Source organism: Mustela erminea, chromosome 13 (genome assembly GCF_009829155.1).
Source record: "Mustela erminea isolate mMusErm1 chromosome 13, mMusErm1.Pri, whole genome shotgun sequence".
NCBI lineage: Eukaryota > Metazoa > Chordata > Mammalia > Carnivora > Mustelidae > Mustela > Mustela erminea.
The window spans coordinates 24,666,111-24,684,359 of record NC_045626.1 but is presented as its reverse complement, the minus strand read 5'-3'; the positions used below and the strand labels follow the sequence as shown (position 1 = coordinate 24,684,359).

Genomic DNA, 18,249 nt, shown 5'->3' with positions numbered 1-18,249 from the left:
ACAAACAATGCTACAATGCACATTCCTTCAAATGAGCTATTTTGACTCTCTGAAAAAGTTTTTCTTAGGACACAACCAGGAAATGGAATTGCTGGGAGGCTGAGTACCTACTTCTGCAGGTTATTTGAGGAACATAAAAGGCCAGATTTCTTTCAAAAGCTATTCTGCTCATTTACATAGTAAAGAGCATCCTCCTTCTCTACAACTTTACCAATTCTTCTTTTTTTTTTTTAAGATTTTATTTATTTATTTATTTGACAGAGAGCAAGATCACAAGTAGGCAGATCACAACCTTACCAATTCTTAACAAAGCCTGTAATTTCTGCCAAACTGATGAGTACAAAATATTTGTTGTTATAATTAGCATGATCCTGACAAATCAGCAGTCTGAATATCTTTTAAAAATGTTTGCTGGTCATTCCGGTTTTATATTCTGTTTATTACTTTGCCTATTTTTCTATTGAAGACTTCGGTTTTACTGAACAATCATGCTAACCCATCTTCCTGTCTGCGTCCTGTTTTCCCCTTTATTAACCATGAAAGTTTTTCATTGCAATGCAGCCAAATTTATTAATGTGTTTTTTCATGGTTTATACATTTATGCTATCTTGAGTCCATAAAAACATTATCCTTTAGCTTCTCTTTGAAGATTTTAAAGTTCAGCTTTTCATATCTAGGCCTTATTAACACAAGTGCAATATATCCTTCTATGGGGGCAAAATCATCACTTTTCCTGTGAGATAAGCCAAGATCTCAATCTCAGCACAATTTACCCACTACTTCCATCATACATTTGTGTTGCTGTATGTGAGTGTGTAATTTCTGGACTCTCCAAATTCTTTTGCATTTATCTTTTTTTTTTTTAATTCTACTGTTAATGAAACACATTTAATTACTAATGTTTTATAACTAGTCTTATCTGGTTGATAACTCCACATTGTTTTTCTTCAAAAACTTTCTATGCAAAATGTTCTTCCATATGATTTCAGGGACTGCAGTTGACACTTGAGCAATGCAGAGGTTAGGGGTGACCAACCCCCTGCATGCACAGTCAAAAATCCATCCAAAAGTCCAACTTTTGACTTCTGAAAAATTTACTTAATGATAAGCTTACTAAGGAAGAGAAGATATATTTACAGTACTATATTTATTGAAAACATCCATGTATAAGTACACTCACACAGTTCAAATCTATTTTACTCAAAGGTCAACTGCAGTTGATTAAGTCTCACAAAAATCTCGAGATTTTGATCAGGATTGCATTCAACACAATGATTAATTTGAAAGCAGAATTAACAATTCTGTCACTGAGTCCTCTTATCCATGAACATGGTATCTCTATTTATTAAGTCATCTTTAATATCCTTCATTTAGGTAATTTTTCTCATGAAAAATGTTGCACTTCCTCTGTTACATGATTCTCAAGTTCACTACAGTTTTATTGGTATTATAAGTAGCATCTCCAGATCACATTTTTGAAGACTTATTATTTTTTTTTTAAGATTTTATTTATTTATTTGACAGAGAGAGATCACAAGTAGGCAGAGAGGCAGGCAGAGAGAGAGAGGAGGAAGCAGGCTCCCTGCTGAGCAGAGAGCCCGATGCGGGCCTCGATCCCACGACCCTGAGATCATGACCTGAGCCGAAGGCAGCGGCTTAACCCACTGAGCCATCCAGGCGCCCCTGAAGACTTATTTTTTGAGAAAGAGAGGGGGACAGAGAGGAAGAGAATCTCAAGCAGACTCCCTGCTGAGCATGGAGTCAGATGGAGGGCTCTGAAGCTGAGATCACAACCTGAGCTGAAATCAATAGCTGGACATTTAACCCACTGAGCTACCCAGGCACATTTCTAGAACACATTTTTGAAGAGCTTTGTTACTGGTGTGTAGAAATTGTATTTGTTTATATATGGATCTCAGATTCACAAGATTTGCTCAACTTTCCTAACAGTTCAAATATTATTATAGTATCTTGAATTCTCTATGTGGTTAATTCTAACAGCTGTAAGTACGGACATTTAGATTTCCTCTCTCCAAGTTTAACTAACTTGCTTAGAGTTTTGATACAACACTGAAGAGGAGGGGTAATACAGAACATCCTCTTTGTTCTGACTTCCAAGAAAATATTTCTAAAATTCTCCAATTGAGTACACTACTTTTAACTGTAGATTTTTATAGATACACTCAGTTAAGACAAAGAATTTCTTTTCTATCCCTATTTTGTTGAAAATTTTGTTTTGATTATCATGAATAGGTATTGAATTTTATCAAATCTTTTTCTATGTCTATTGAAATGAATGTATGGGATTTCTCTCTTAAATGTATAAGTTACATTAAGAGATTTTCCAATATTAAACCACCCTCACATCCCTGGAATATTGTTATTGACATAGATAACATAGACACAGTCCTCCCACCTGCCCCTTCCTGCTCATCAGGGAGCCTGCTTCTCCCTTTGCCCTTCCCCACTGCTTGTGCATGCACATGACTCTCTCTCTCTCAAATAAATAAAATCTTTTAAAAAATTTGTTTTAAGTATAATTTTTATAAAAGGGGAAAATTTGGAAAGATACTTCACAAAATAGGATATATAAGCACATGAAAAGTACATGAGGTCTGAGGAAATGCAACTTCAAGCCAAAATGAGATACCAGAATCTATTTCATGGACAATTAGATCCACAACTAATAATTCCACATAAAGAACTTTGGTAGAAACATTTACTTACTCGTTTTCACTACTACATATGGAAAGGAAAAGAAAAATAAACAAAGGTCAACATGAAAGTCAAATTCTAGAAGGAAAAGAAATTTGTTTAAATACCTGAATTTGAAATGTCATCTACAATATCCAGAAATCCTTACAGAACCGAGTCTGAATATGAACAGAACCTAATATTTTATCGGAACATAGACATTTTTAACTCTTTCTTTTCTTGATCATCTTTCTGGGGGGTTTTTATCTTAGTCTTAAACAGAACCCTGTCTTATCATCTCCTATTTCTGCAGTCAGTAAAGTTTAATTTTAATGCAAACTCCTATTCTAACTTTAATTACTAAATAAAATAAGCATATCAAAAAAGCATAGAAAACAATATAATAAAAAGTGTATCCATACTTGAATTTTGTCAAATCAGTTCTTTTTGGTAACTTCTTGTTTTATTTTGTTTTCCATACTGTTGAAGCAAATACAACATTACAGACATAGGTGAAACCCTGTTGTGTACCCTTCTCCACTTTCTTTTTTTAAAATTTTATTTATTTATTTGACAGACAGAGATCACAAGCAGGCAGAGAGGCAGGCAGAGAGAGAGAGGAGGAAGCAGGATCCCTGCTAAGCAGAGAGCCTGATACAGGACTTGATCCCAGGACTCTGAGATCATGAATTGAGCCGAAGGCAGAGGCTTGACCCACTGAGCCACCCAGGTGCCCCCCCTTCTCCATTTTCATTCCCTTTTTGTACTCTCCAGATGTAGCCAGCACCCTGCTGGACTCTGCAGGGTGCTCTCAACATTTGCAATATTATATTATCAACAGTGCTGTCAGATGACCGTTAATCAGCAGGTGTGCTCTATGGAAAAGTGCACATACAACCTTGGAGTAGAACTGCGAACTTAGGGTTAGACGCTGCTTCAGTTTTATTACTGTCTCTTCAAGCTAAACATACACCTGCCCTTGACCCAGGAATGCTACCCTAGGTATACACCCAAGAGAATGAGGGCACATGTCTGCTGATGTACAGGTGCAAAAATGGGACAGCAGCCTTATAAAAATAGTCCCAAACTGGGGGGGGGGGAGCAATTATTTACCACGAAGAGAATGGATAAATATACTGCAACACAATACAACAGAATAACACCTAGAAATACAAAAGAACCAACCGGTGATGCAGTAACACAGGTCAATTCAGCAGTACTCTGGAGTAAAAGAAGCCAATACAAAAGATAGCATACTGTACTCCAAGGAGAGATAAAAACTAATCTGTTGGGAAGAAAGTCAGAATAGTGGTTCACTATTGTTGTGGGGTATTGGCCAAGAAAAGGCATTTCTGTTATGTTAGAAGTGTTCAGTAAATTGATCTGTGTGGTAATAACACAGGTATATACATACGCAAAAACTCCTAAGTTGTACCTTCAAAATCTGTGCACATTTTATACTTCAATTTAAATGTTTTTACTTTTTTTTTTTTAAGATGTTATGTATCTGAGAGAGAGACAGAGATAGCTAGAGAGAACACGAGTGGTGAAGAGAGGGAGAAGCAGATTCCCCACTGAGCAAGGAGTCTGATGTGGGGCTCGACCCCAGGATGCTAGGCCCATGGCCTGAGCCAAAGACAGACGCTTAACCAACTGAGACACCCAGGTGCCCCAATTTCAATGTTTTTAAAAATTATATCAGGCCTAGCTTGTGTTCCCTCTGTCGCTGTGTCTCTCTGTGTCAAATAAATAAAATCTTCAAAAAAAAAAAAAAACAAAGATAAATGCTATAAAAAATGAGAAAGTCAATACAAATATTTCCTCTGTGGTACTTCACTAAACCATAAGAATCAAGAAGTTTGTATGTTTTATCCTCTTTCTACAGTGTCAAGATTCCTTAAATCTTAGTTGAAATGATGGTCACACCATATAAGAGACAAAAAAAAGTTTTAATGGAACATCTTCGGAGAAGAGTAAACATGCCACAAAAACCCTACTGAAGACAAGAAGAAAAGAGTGTTTGTATCCTATGAGGTGTGAAAGCCCTAACCCCCTCTCCCACTAGACCCCCACAGCAGGAAGACTGGAAGAGCTCCTCTGAGAAACTGATCAGCCCAAAGAAAAGGCCTACAGAGAACAGAGTGCCCAGAGAAACAGACCATGCAGAGAGAGTTAAAAGCAAGTAAAAGCCCTGCCCACATATAGAACTTACAATCAACTTTTTAGTGCCTTACTTCTAAATAAAACAAACACTGATCACCAAACATTTGACTTAAGCCTCCAATATGGCCAAAGACAGAAGTCAAAGAAGAAAACGAAACTAAGAAGATATGCAATGTATTTTAATGTACCTAGAGGGAATTCTCCGTTTTGTTGAGGTATGGGAGCTGAATGAGTGATGGATACATGAATAAAAAACTGGGCAATCGCGTGCTACAGAAAAACCAAAACATGAACAAGAAAGGAAATGCAATGAACATACATTACATAGCTGAGCTAAGAATACTAGTTAATCATAAGCATGAAAAAGCTGAGTTCTCAAGCTGAAAATGGTAATAAAAAGGAAGGAGGGATAAAAGTATATGAGTAGAAAGGGGGCTGGGAAGCCAGAGGGAACAGGCATGATGTGCAGGAAGGAGAGCTAATTATGACTTATTTTCCATTTTAGGAAGAGGATAGTTAATATCTAAATCTGGAAAATCAAGAAATAACAAAATAAGAATGTTATTTAGAAACATGGGCAAAGCACTGGTCTTTGGGAACTGGGAATCAGGTGTAGTAGGGTAGACATGGGATGTATTATGTTGCATTAAAACCTGGTATATAAGTTTTAAACCTTCTATATACATTTTAAAACAATGTGTACATGTGTTGGAGTGCCTGGCTGGGTCAGTCAGTGGTTGTAAATTTGAGCCCCACATTGGGTGCAGAGATTACTTAAAATCTTAAAAAACACTATATACATGTGTTACTTTGATACAAAGAAAATACGAAGAGGAAGATAAAAATCAGTTTGGGGTTGGAACTCACCCATAAGACTAAAACTGGAAGAGTTAAATTATGTTACATTGTTTTCAAAAACATAAAACAATTTCTCAGGCTTCTTCTCTTTACTTCCTATTCTTTCACTTATTCTGTATACAAGATGCAACCTGTTTGACAATTTCTGCCACAACTAAGAAGGAGAAACGAAACAGAGAGGAAAAATGAACTCAGCGGCAGCAAAAACATTTGCCTCAGTTACTGAGGAAACCATTTTGACAGAGTTTTTAATAGTGGCTAATAGTCATTCAGAAAAAAAGCACTTCATAAATCTGAAGACAGGCACACCATTTCTAAGTCAGATTCTTGCGGAAACACCTACCAGAAGGAAGAGAAGGAAGAAATGCTAAGGCTGCAGTAAATCTCGTGGAGGGACCTGCCTATTCTGTAACTCTGAAACTCTACGCAAAGTAATGGTAACTTACCACTTCGTGAATTGATCTATTAAAGCCATCGTCTTCTGTGAGGATCAATAATATTATAAGGGCCATATACACATGGTGTGAATTTCTTTCTTCGACATGATACAGAATCTCAAGAATTGGTAAAACCTATCAAACAGAAATTTTAATTTACTATTTCAATTACTTTAAGACAAATGTTTTCAACATTTATGCTTTTATTATACACCATTTTAATTTACTAGTTTTAAGTTTCTTTAAAGAAAAAAGAAAACCACACAAACCAGCATACACCTGAAAGTATTTTCCCCACATACAGCTCCAACACCAATAGAGAAACCAATCCCCCTGGATGACACTGTGTCACCATGTAAAGAGTGGGTCTGCAGAGACCACTCATGCCGATATGTGACACCGAGTAGAAGCAGGTCTGTCTCTAGTCTAGCAGGAACTTATACACAATAATGTATTCTTACAAATACTAATGTGTCAAACATTACCTTAATAAGAAAGATTGTAGAATAAAATTATTAACAAAATCAGATCAGCCCAGTAACATTTTTTAATCATAGCCCCAATATTATAGAATAAAGGTAAAAAGACAGATAAGGACATAAGTTGAGACATTATCAAAATAATCTATATAAGTTAAAAACAAAAATGAACATATAACCCCTCTACCCCCACTCCAAAAAAAAAAAACCCAAAACAAAACCTGTTAAGTGTTTACTGGTGTATGTCATCACGTAGAGATGTCTGTTCCCAACAAATTCTTAGGTACCAACATACTTACCATGGAACTTTCTTGAACAGGTGGTGTCCTGGGCTTTCTGCTTACTGCCATCATTTCCCTTAGGATACATCATGCTCAGAATTGTCTCTGCTTATTCTCACTCACCCCTCAGTAAACAAGCCATCTCCCAAGTGTTTACTCACATGAGCAGTACACTGTTACATCTAATTTTACTACTTAAAATAACCAATGTTTCCCACAGATAGCTGGTGTGCAGACAGGTTCGCTCATCACTTATTTTGTCCTTAGTGTCACTTTGACATGGAACATACTCTTCAAATGAATTCTAACATTCCATGTTAACTCAGTATTTTATCTTTAACACTGAAAAAATGGCCACCAAATCCCTGGTAAATCCTGCTGTCAACCTGTAAGACCTGGTACAGAGGAAACATTCCTATTGTCACCAGCAAGCTGCTGGCTATTTAGGGATGTTCACAATTCTGTTAACGTATAAATAACCAACAGGTATCTCTATAGAATGTATTTCAATTATAATATTAACACCTTGGTGAGGTAAGGTTACTTGCCACTCACAGAAACATTTTTGTTTAAACATTAGTTACAAATGTAAATCCGTGATTTCCTACCAGAGTTTTTCACTCACATAATAAAGGAATAGTGTACATGTAAATTGCTATCTGGTATAGGTGCCCTAAAGAAACTCTAACAACACTACCAGAATTGAGATCAGACAGACCTCAAGCCTAAGCTTCCCAAAGGGATGGGACACATGGGAAACCAAGCTTAGCCATGTTCACCAGGAACTTGCTGTGACTGGGACTAGCTACAGGCACTTGGTGGGTGGACATTTAGCATCTGAAAAGAACCACCAGGGTATAAAAACTTGAGAACGGTGGCAGTGCTTCCTCAAGGACTCCATCAGGCTGGATCCTGGGCAGGGAGAGACCTGGAGGACAGGGAAGCCATGTGCTGTGTCTCCCACACTATAAACTTGATAACCCCATCTGTGCCTGGTGGCACCTTTGCAACCAGGCAAACATACCTTACCCTCCCGGGAAAAGAAACTACTCTTCAAAAGATTAAACAATACAGAAAGTTTGAAATGTGTAGTGTGATACTTACAAGATTTTCCATATCTGTGCGAGCCAACATGTATGTTCTAACATTACTATTCTGATGGAGCAATGTGTACAAGAGGAGAGTTGCCTGGTCAGATGTCTGCTGTTCGCAAAGAGCTGTGTACAAACTGTTGAAGTTAATCTGGAAAGTGTGTGGAATTGATGAGGGGAAAGGACTGCTGTCTGGAACAGAGAAACCACAAAATTTTTAAAATATAATGTTAGGATTTTCTGGACCATGCCTCATGTAAATAAGAAAAACACTGTTCACATCTAACATTCATTTCCCATCAACTTGGTACGTCACTACATTTCAGATTCAAAATTTCAATTTATATTTTAAGTTTTACTTCAAGAACTAAACTAATGGAAAGCATGGAGCCTAGAGTTGATCATACTATTGTATAACTGAAATTTGCTGAGAAAGTAGAACTGAAATGCTCTTACCAAAGTAAAAAACAAAAAAAAAACAAACAAACAAAAAAACAAAACCTGGGACAGTTTATTTCTCTGTACTATCTAAACTGAGGCTTTCCAATGACTAAATATATGTGCAAATACTACTTGAGGGCAACTTTTTATCTTTAAAAAAAAAAAAAAAGCAAGTAAACTAAGTCACATACTTTGACTTTATTAGGATTTGTGCATTGATATAGCTGAATGAAACTGGCTATAAGAACACAGGAGCTTAAATAAGCAGAGCTACAGACCCAGGCCAAAGGTGCTCTAAGAGATATAATTTAAACATGGCAGCTTAAATTTTAAATTTCCTTCCAAAAAGGAAGGAAAGACAGGTCCATGGACTTGGAGAAAAGTATAATCTTATCAGATAAAACACCAGAATGTGATAGCACAACAAGTTGATATTTTAATATCTTAAAAAGAACCAAGACTTTTTGAAAAAAGAGACAGAACCACTAGCAAAAAATAAATAAATAAAAATAAAATTTTAAAGCCACTGCTTTAGCGTCTCCAAAAGCTTTACTCTTACGGGAAAGAAATGGGTGCCAATACCGTCTTTGATAGCACAGTCCCATACCTCTCAGATTCTTCTAAATTGTACATTTGTGAGAATTATCTTATACGTCTTCAATTTTACTACAAAATGCCCTCACTTTTCCTCCTACATTTAAAATACAGGTTATTTTTTCACTAACACTGCATTTTTGTCAGTTGTTTTATGTGACTAACTTATTTTTGCAAAGGATGGTGAAAGGAAGCCTTGCAGGTAATCTGTGAATATGCAAATGACTAGAGCATCTATAGAACTCTCAGTGGAGGAAGATTCTGGAAACACTACGCCTCATTACGAAGTAATGTGTTCACCAGCTGTATACACCTGGCTGCAAATGGAATATGTGTGTTGTGTGTCTCCATAACATTTAAATATTACTAGTTAAGAAGTGATATGAACTAAGTCATTAGACTGACGGCTTTCCATGTATTATCCCTTATTTAATGCATACAATGATCATGCCATTATTTTGACCAGTTTCACAAAGGATGAAATAAAGGCTTGTAGAGATTAACTTTTCCAAGATCAGTCCCAGGTAAGTCTTCACTACTCCATTACACTGCTTCTTAAAATTATGGCAATAATATAGTGACTCTGTACTATAAGAAAAACCCGCTTAATTTTTATAAGAACCCTGTGAGGTAGAGATTATAACTCCTGCTTTACAGATAAAGATACTGGTCTTTAAAGAATAAAAAATGGGATATGAACCCAAGGCAATCTAACCTTAAAGTCAATGTTCAGAATCATTGCACGAAATGATCCACCAGAAAGATGGCTATTCCCCAAAAGGTCCAACCTTAAAAAGTAACATCTGGCCTGAGCATCAAAAGTAACAATAAATACCATATACTGAACATTGGGTTACGTTGTAAAATGTGAGCTTATTGCTTTCAAACATTACCTTGCATGGTACTTATACAAATCCTATTAGGTTATCCCCATTTTACAGACAAAGGCCAGTGAGGCCTGGATGTTAAGCAAACTGTAGGAGGCCTCACAGCTCTGAAGTGACAGAATTGTGGCATAAACTTAGATCTGCTTGGCTCTCTTAACCAGTAAGCCATGACGGAATGATAATGGAAATAGGAAAGCATTCTCAGATACATGAGTTTTTCTTTTTTTCTCTATCAAATTGTTAGAGACTCCCTATTATTGTTTTCCTCTACAAATAATAATACTAGTTGGCAAATGTACCCCCAGCTGGCACACTCATACACTAGTAAGAAACATGCATGAAAACTCTGGAAAAGAACATGCTAATACGTATCAGAAGTTTAAGAATGTTCCTACACAATAACTTCACTTCACTTCTTAACCCATCTTAATTACACAAGTGTTCCATAAATCTTGAAAATCTAGCTACTGTATTAATTTGACCTATGGAGTATAATCCCCCCTTTTTTTAATGGGGTGTAATCTTTTGATTAGAGATTATTCTTTCAACATGGAACTAGCTACTCAAGCTCTACTTCAGGGCAAGTTAAGTTTTGGAAATAAGTTTTAGTGGAAACCAGCGAAGCTCACATCCTTATTATCTGTGCCTGCTTTTGTGCTTTGACAGTAGAGGTAAGAGGTAGTGACAGACAATGTATGACCCCACAAAGCCATCTGCTCCTTTGTAGAAAAAAGTTAGCGGAGTTCTAATTTTTAGTTTTATAAAACTCTAACTGGAATACAGACTTAAATGAGAAACTTCAAACAACCTGTCATTTGGAGTTTTCTGGTTAGTTCCTACCTCTAATAGGTAGGACGGGCAGATCCAAATTAAGCAAACTCTGTCTTGGTTATCTCTAGATAAAAATATAAATTTACATGGATATAAAGAACCACAGTTCTCATCTAAGATTTATTTGACCTTCCTGTGAATACAGACAGAAGAGTCTGTTTTTCTCATCTTTAACCAACATGAAAATATAAAAATTGAGAATCATCTTCACAACTATAAAAAAAATAAACAATATGTGTAAGCAATACCCTCTTTCCTCATAAGAAAGAATATTCAGGGGCTCCTGGGTGACTCAACTGGTTGAGCATCTGACTCCATTTCAGCTCACGTCTTGATCTCAAGGCTGTGAGTTTGAGCCCCGTGTTGGGCTCCACGATGAGCGTAAAGGAGGGAAGGAGGGAGGGAATGAACAAAGTAGCACAAACCTTGCGTATTCTTAAAGGACATAATGGCTTGTCTGTAGGGGTTTGGTGCATCTGCAGCATCAGTCAGGTTGGCCAGCACCAGCAGAAGCAAGAGACTCTGGTTGGCCAGAGGGGAAGACAGTTCTGGAGAGGCAGCTGCTTTGCTGCCCACACCACCCAGTGTGAAGACAGTCCAGAGGCCAGCTTGAGAAGAAAACACACAGTTAAGATGTGCCGGGACTAGTAAAATGGATGTACATATTTCTGTATGATATTCTATACTTTTAAAAAATTCTATAATTTTTTAATTCTATGTTTTTTTAATATTTAAAAGTTCGAAATAACACTTTTCAATTATTAAACTGAAACAAGTTCATTACTTGAAAATTCTCATATTGCCAAAGGAGGTAAAATTTTTTAAGACTACCACTCCCTACTCTCATAATTCCACTTCTACTTTCCGTAGATAACCACTAATAAGACTCCTATATCTTTCTAGATTTTCTTAATATAGCAAAACATCTACATAATTATAATAAAATTTCATGTACAATTTTATACCAATATCTTTGAAAACTTAAGCAAAATATTAAAATATCTAGGAAGATACAAAATACCAAAATTGGCCAAGGACAAAAATGTGAATGGACAAATAACCTTAGAGGAGTGGGAAATGGGGTCAAAGAGCTAGCCCTAAAAACCAAATCAAGTCCAGATGTTTTACAAGTAAGTCTACCAAGCTCTCCCAGTACAGACAATTCCCGTATTATCTAAATAGCTCCAAAGTACACAACAAGAGGCATATTCACACAACTCATTTGCCAAAGCCTGAAAAAGGCTCCTGATACAGAAACTGAGTAATGACTGCATTTAAAACAAGAGGGCACGGACTGCATGGAGCACTGGGTGTTATACGTAAACAATGAATCATGGAACACTACATCAAAAACTAATGATGTACTGTATGATGACTAACATAATAAAAAAAAAAGATTAAAAAAATAAAAAATAAAACAAGAGGGAGAAATGCAAAGTAGATGAAACCTTAGAGAAAAATCTGTTAAAAGAACAAATGCATGATAATCAGGAAAGTTTTGTCTCTGAAATGAAAGAACTGTTCATCATTCTAGAAATATATTAATTTACAGGCACACCTCAGAGATATTGCAGGTTTGGTTCCAGACCACAGCAATAAAGCGAATAGTATTGTGATAAAGTGAATCAAATGAATTTTTTGGTTTCCCACTGCGTCTAAGAGTTATGTTTACACTATATTGTAGTGTATTAAGTGCACAAAATAGCATTATGTCTAAAAAACCAATGTACATATCTTAATTAAAAAATACTTCAATGTTAAAAAAATGCTAACTAACCATCATCTGAGCTTTCTGTTGGTTGTAATAACTGATTACAGATCACCATGACAAATATAACATTAATGAAGAAATTTGAAATATTGTGGGAATAACCAAAATGTGATATAGAGATACAAAGTGAGCAAATGTGGTTAAAAACATGGGGCTGATAGGCTTGCTTGATTCAGGACTGTCAAAAACCTTAACAAACAAACAAAATGCAGTACCTACAAAGCACAACCAGCCAAAACACAGTAAAATGAGGTATGCGTGTATTTCTAGTCAGTTTGAAAGACTGAGAGAAAGATACTCTGGCCAATTTTTTAAATTAAACCTAAAACCTATTAAGAATTCTTACAAGCCAGAAAAGTAAAGTAATCTCTTTTGATTCTGAAGTCTATCTAATCAGAAATCCCCAGTGACGACACACTGGAAGAACTCCCATCATTATCACCCACATCACCACTGCACCCCTGGTGCTCCAAGCAAAAGCTTATTAAGGCAAGGGGAAAAAAAGAGACCTCCTCCTCACCCCCCAAAAAGGAAAAATATTTCATTATTTGCAAGCAAACTGACTATGCACTGTCCAAAAGAGAAGCCACTGGCCACAAGCCACTGTGGGAACTGGGCACCTGAAATATGTTTAGTCCCAAATGCATTATGCTGTAAGTATAAAATACTGAATTCTGAAGACTTAATACAAAAGTAAAAATTTCATATTAATTTTTTTATTTGATTCCATGTTGATATTATAATATTTTGGACATAATATATTAAAGAGTATTGTTAACACAAACTTCAACTGTTTATTTTTATTGTCTCAATAAAACTACTAGAAAATTTTAAATTACGCATGTGGTTTGCATCTAGGCTCACATTTTTTTCGGAGAGACCTTCTCTAGGACATCAAGAGAATCAACTGACACAGTATTAGAACTAATAGATTTTGTTCTACAACTAAAATGATCAACATATAAAAAAATCAAAAACCTACCTACACACAAGCAATAAATAACTATAAAGCCCGATTACTATAGCAACAAAGCCAATAAAATCTTCAAGAGTCAACACAAAAGAAATGTGTAAGACCATCAGAGAGATAACCACAGACTTTGAGACTGAATTAATATATAGGCCCAACATATTTCTGGACAAGAAGGCAGTACTGCAAGGGGCACCTGAGTGGCAGTCAGTTGAGCGACTGACTCTTGGTTTCAGCTCAGGTCATGAGACTGAGTCCCATGGTGGGCTCCACGCTCAGTGTGGAGTCTGCTTGAGATTCTCTCTCCCTCTCCCTCCCACTCACGCTCTCTCCAAAATAAATATATTTTTTTAAAAAGGCGATACTGCAAAACTGCCCCTCAGTTAATCTAAAATTCAGTACAACTACTATCAAAATGCCAAGAGGAATTTATGCAGTATTTGGTAATACAGAACAAATAAAATATTGCTGGATGTAAAAATACATAGGAAATGGTTTCTAAGAAGGACTAACCCGGGGAGGAATGTTCTGGGTTAAACAGCAAGACTTTTATAAAGCTAAAGTCACTTAAAAGCATGACACTGACAGGAGACAAATTAGTCTGATGGGCCAGAAATGTGTTCAAGTTCAGAAACAGAACCACATATATTTGGTAATTAACCTTATGATACAGGAATATTCCAAATCAGTGGGAAAAAAAAAAAACCCAAAATTCTAGAAATGTCTCCAGGACAGTAGAATTTAGTCATCTCCACAATATTTAATTATAAATTATGTGTGTCAAACTTGAGTTGGGAAAGGCTTTTTCTCATACAGAAAACAAAATTCAAGAAGATAAAAAGAATGGTAAGTTGACTACTTAAGATATGAAATACTTAGATGTGATTAAATATATCCTAAACAAATAAGAGAAAAGAAAGTATCTACAACATACAAAACAGAAATAGATATTTATTTTTAAAAAGAGACCTCCTGTAAATCAGTAAAGAAAGCCAACAACCCAAAATAAAAGTGGGAACTAAATATTCAAAGCAATAAAAGAGAAATTAATGTGATAATAAGGTCATCCAAGAAAACAAAAAAAAAATTTTTAAAGATTGTAACACAGATTGGTAACAATATATAAGAAAATAACCAAAAGTGAGAAATCAAAGTGGTACCAGATTTTTGAAGGATATTTGGCAGTTCTCCTGGAAACTAAAAATGCACTCCCCTATCAACCCAGCATTTTTTTTCTTATACTAGAGAACACTTGAACAGGCACACAAAGAACCATGTATAAGAATATTTAATAGGGGCGCCTGGGTGGCTCAGTGGGTTAAAGCCGCCTCTTTCGGTTCGGGTCATGAACCTAGGGTCCTGGGATTGAGTCCTGCATCAGGCTCTCTGCTCAGCAGGGAGCCTGCTTCCCCCTCCCACCGCCTCTGCCTGCCTCTCTGCCTACTTGTGATCTCTGTCTGTTAAATAAATAAATAAATAAAATATATTAAAAAAAAAAGAGGGGCGCCTGGGTGGCTCAGTGGGTTAAAGCCTCTGCTTTGGCTCAGGTCATGATCTCAGGGTCCTGGGATCGAGCCCCACATTGGGCTCTCTGCTCAGCAGGGAGCCTGCTTCCTCCTCTCTCTCTCTCTGCCTGCCTCTCCGCCTACTTGTGATTTCTGTCAAATAAATAAATAAAATCTTAAAAAAAAAAAAAAGAATATTTAATAATGTTTATAAATATCAGATAACAGAGACAATGTTAATGTTAACCAACAGTAAATGGTTACAATAAGCTATGGTTTATCTATACTATGGAATACAGTATGAGTTAAGATATCTACATATTAACAAGGAAATATCTCTAAGATATACTAAGTTAAAAAAAAAAAAAAAGACAAGCTGCAGGAAAACTGAGGCAATAATTTAAAAATTACCCACCAAAACCGTGTGTGTGTGTAAATACTAAAGACAAAAACAAAATAAAATCTTTAAAAAAGGTGGGGAGGTGCCTGGGTGGCTCAGGGGGTTAATCCTCTGCCTTCAGCTCAAGGTCATGATCTCAGGGTCCTGGGATTGAGCCCCAAGATGGGCTCTCTACTCAGCGGGGAGCCACTTCCCCCCTTTCTCTCTGCCTGCCTCTCTGCCTGCTTGTGATCTCTCTCTGTGTCAAATAAATAAATAAAATCTTAAAAAACAAACAAAGAGGAAGGACTCCAAAAATCAGACTCTTAACTACCGAGATGAACTGATGGTCACCAGAGAGGAGATGGTGGGGGGGGGGGCTCAGTGCAAGAGGTGAAGGGGATTCAGGACTGCACTTGTCACAAGCACTGAGCCAAGTACAGAACTGCGGGACACTATACCACCTAAAAGTAGCAGAACACTGTTAACCTTATGGGAATTAAAATTAAAACTTTAAAAAAAAAAAAAAAAAAAGGGAAAAAAATTTAATTTAAAAAATAAAAAATAAATAAAAATAAATAATTTTTTTAAAACCCAGGAAGGACAAAGTATACACCATATTGGTAACAGAAATTACCTCTGGCATGGAATTCAAGAAAGACATGTGCTTTATTTGTATACATTTTTTGTAAGAAGAATATAACCGTTTAATTATTTAAAAATAAATGTAAAACAATAAAATTAAACAGAACACCACCACAGACCCTAGGGATATATGATTATGTAGGACATGGAAAAACTTCATTAGTATCTCATTAAGTGAAAATGCAAATCACAGGACAGCTATATACGCACACAAATAATATGCCCCCTGGTTTTTAAAAAACTGTAGCTACATCCCTCTGCACGTGAAGGCCGCGACAGGTGGCTGGCAGGGTACGCTGCTAACCGCAGTTAGCTCTGGCCACGGGCAAGGGTGAAGGGCACCTGAGGAGTCTCTTAACTTCTTTCCGTGTTTCTTCAGTGGACTGCTCTTCTACAACATGGACGGATTCAAGCACAACTCTCAGTTAGGAACGTGAAAGAAACAAGCGAGGGAAGAAGAGCATTCCCTGGTCACCAGCCCCAGAAAATGTGACATACTGCACACTGGGGATGGGAATGTAGTTCTGAAAAGCTGAAGAAGCACCTCTGACAATTTTGGAGGGATAAACACCAACACATGAACATTGAGCAGACCTGAGGGGGTGGCAGTGGGCGTGATATTTTAGTCTTTGTACTCGGTTAGTTTCTTATTATTATTACTTATTATAACGAGCAGATGGCATTTATAAAGAACACCTTTGTTAGGGAAATTAAGTGTTTTTGTAAAGAAATTTTAAATGGATGGCAAAATAAGCAAAATTGAAAAATGCTATTTTGCTTCAACTAACATAAGCAGATACTTTTAATTTCTTCTTTATGCCGTCAGTTCAGAGTGAACATTTACTCATTCCTTTCTAATATTTTACATCTTCACTTGAACACACCGTACAAAACGACTGCACGGATACCTGACAATTTATCTTTTCTTATATGATTGTGGTCCTGCAAATCTCAACCTTTTTCTGTGAGTCAGTGGAACGCCTACTATTTACTCTGAAGAGGCTGTTATGGCGGGGGGGGGGGGGGGGGGGGAGATAGAGAGGATAAAGAGTCTTCCTGACCAAGTTTTGGAGGTCCTACAGGTGTATACTGGGAAGCTCAAAGTGTGCAGCATATTCAGTATAAACCTTCAGTGTAGGCAAAAGCAAACTTGAGACCCAGCAAGAGAAGTGAGGTGAAGGATTTTTTTTAATATAGGATAGACTTTAAGATGATTGAGACAGAAGAAAAATTTCTGTTAAGCACTGTTCTCCCTGCTTTTCATTAGGAAAATCCAGGTATTTGAATAAAAATTATCAACTGACAACTGATTATTATCCATCACAAATTTAAATTTATTCAAAACAGTCTTCGTGAGAGAGCTGAAAAACTTGAAGCATTTCATAAGAATCTCAAAATCATTTAAGAAAGTCCAACCAGCCTCCAAGTATTATTTGCTTTGGGACTGATTTGTTGTTTATCTTAACATTATAAAAACTTTCCAGTCCCTTCCTTCCACTCAGAGTACGCTCCATGACTGTGTACCCCTACGTCCACCACCTGTGTGTTCCAGGATCGCAAGCAAAGAAAAACACAATTAGGAAGTTCAATCTGCAAGAAAAATGATCATGAAGTGCTCTCCGAGGTAAAAGATAAGTGGCTTTTTGCTTGTTTTGGGGATTCTCTTCAGAGCTGCACATCTTCATGACTAGGAGAAGAAATAAGAGCTGACTGCCACTGGAAGAATTTCACAAAATTCTGAGGGCACAACTGCACTTCCCCCCCCCACCCCCCCACCCCCCGCTTCAGGTTTCCCCACGCTGGTGGAGAAGCTGCATATAATGTCAAATTCTTTATTTGAGAAGCTAGCACAGGCCAGCCGGCCCCCACCACACACAGCCTCCTCCCTTTCCCTGGTAAATATTACTGCAAAGCTGCCTTTCCTCATAGGGAGAAAGGAGGCAGCCTGCCATTGCCTACATTGTAGTTTAAACTGGCCCATAATGTTGGACCAGAGTTCTTCCAAAAGTTCGTTTCTTTTTGTTGATCCAAGCCTCTGATCTATGACCCAAGAATCTTAGTGGAATTGCATTTTCCTGTGGGCAAACAAAATTTCTCTCCACCAGAAAAATAAGGGAAAGTTACAGTATATTTCCTTCTGTTCTAAAAAAGCAAATTAAGGATGGTCTCCCAAGTTTTTTAATTGTATCCCTCAGGTCTTCCAAATAAACTCTTAAAATAAAA

The 18,249-nt window shown here is 36.8% G+C and overlaps 1 protein-coding gene across 4 annotated transcripts in view; it reads right to left on the bottom strand.

Annotated features, from left to right (window-relative positions):
• The window catches only part of DYM (dymeclin), a 335,376-nt gene that overhangs the window by 193,062 nt on the left and 124,065 nt on the right, over positions 1 to 18,249 (bottom strand). For all 4 annotated transcript variants that reach the window (XM_032310930.1, XM_032310934.1, XM_032310932.1 and 1 more), the window contains 3 exons: positions 11,182 to 11,364; positions 8,017 to 8,195; positions 6,162 to 6,287 (listed from right to left, as the gene is read on the bottom strand). In XM_032310930.1, coding sequence (XP_032166821.1) covers positions 6,162 to 6,287; positions 8,017 to 8,195; positions 11,182 to 11,364 — 488 coding nt within the window. The remainder of the gene's footprint in view (positions 1 to 6,161; positions 6,288 to 8,016; positions 8,196 to 11,181; positions 11,365 to 18,249) is intronic.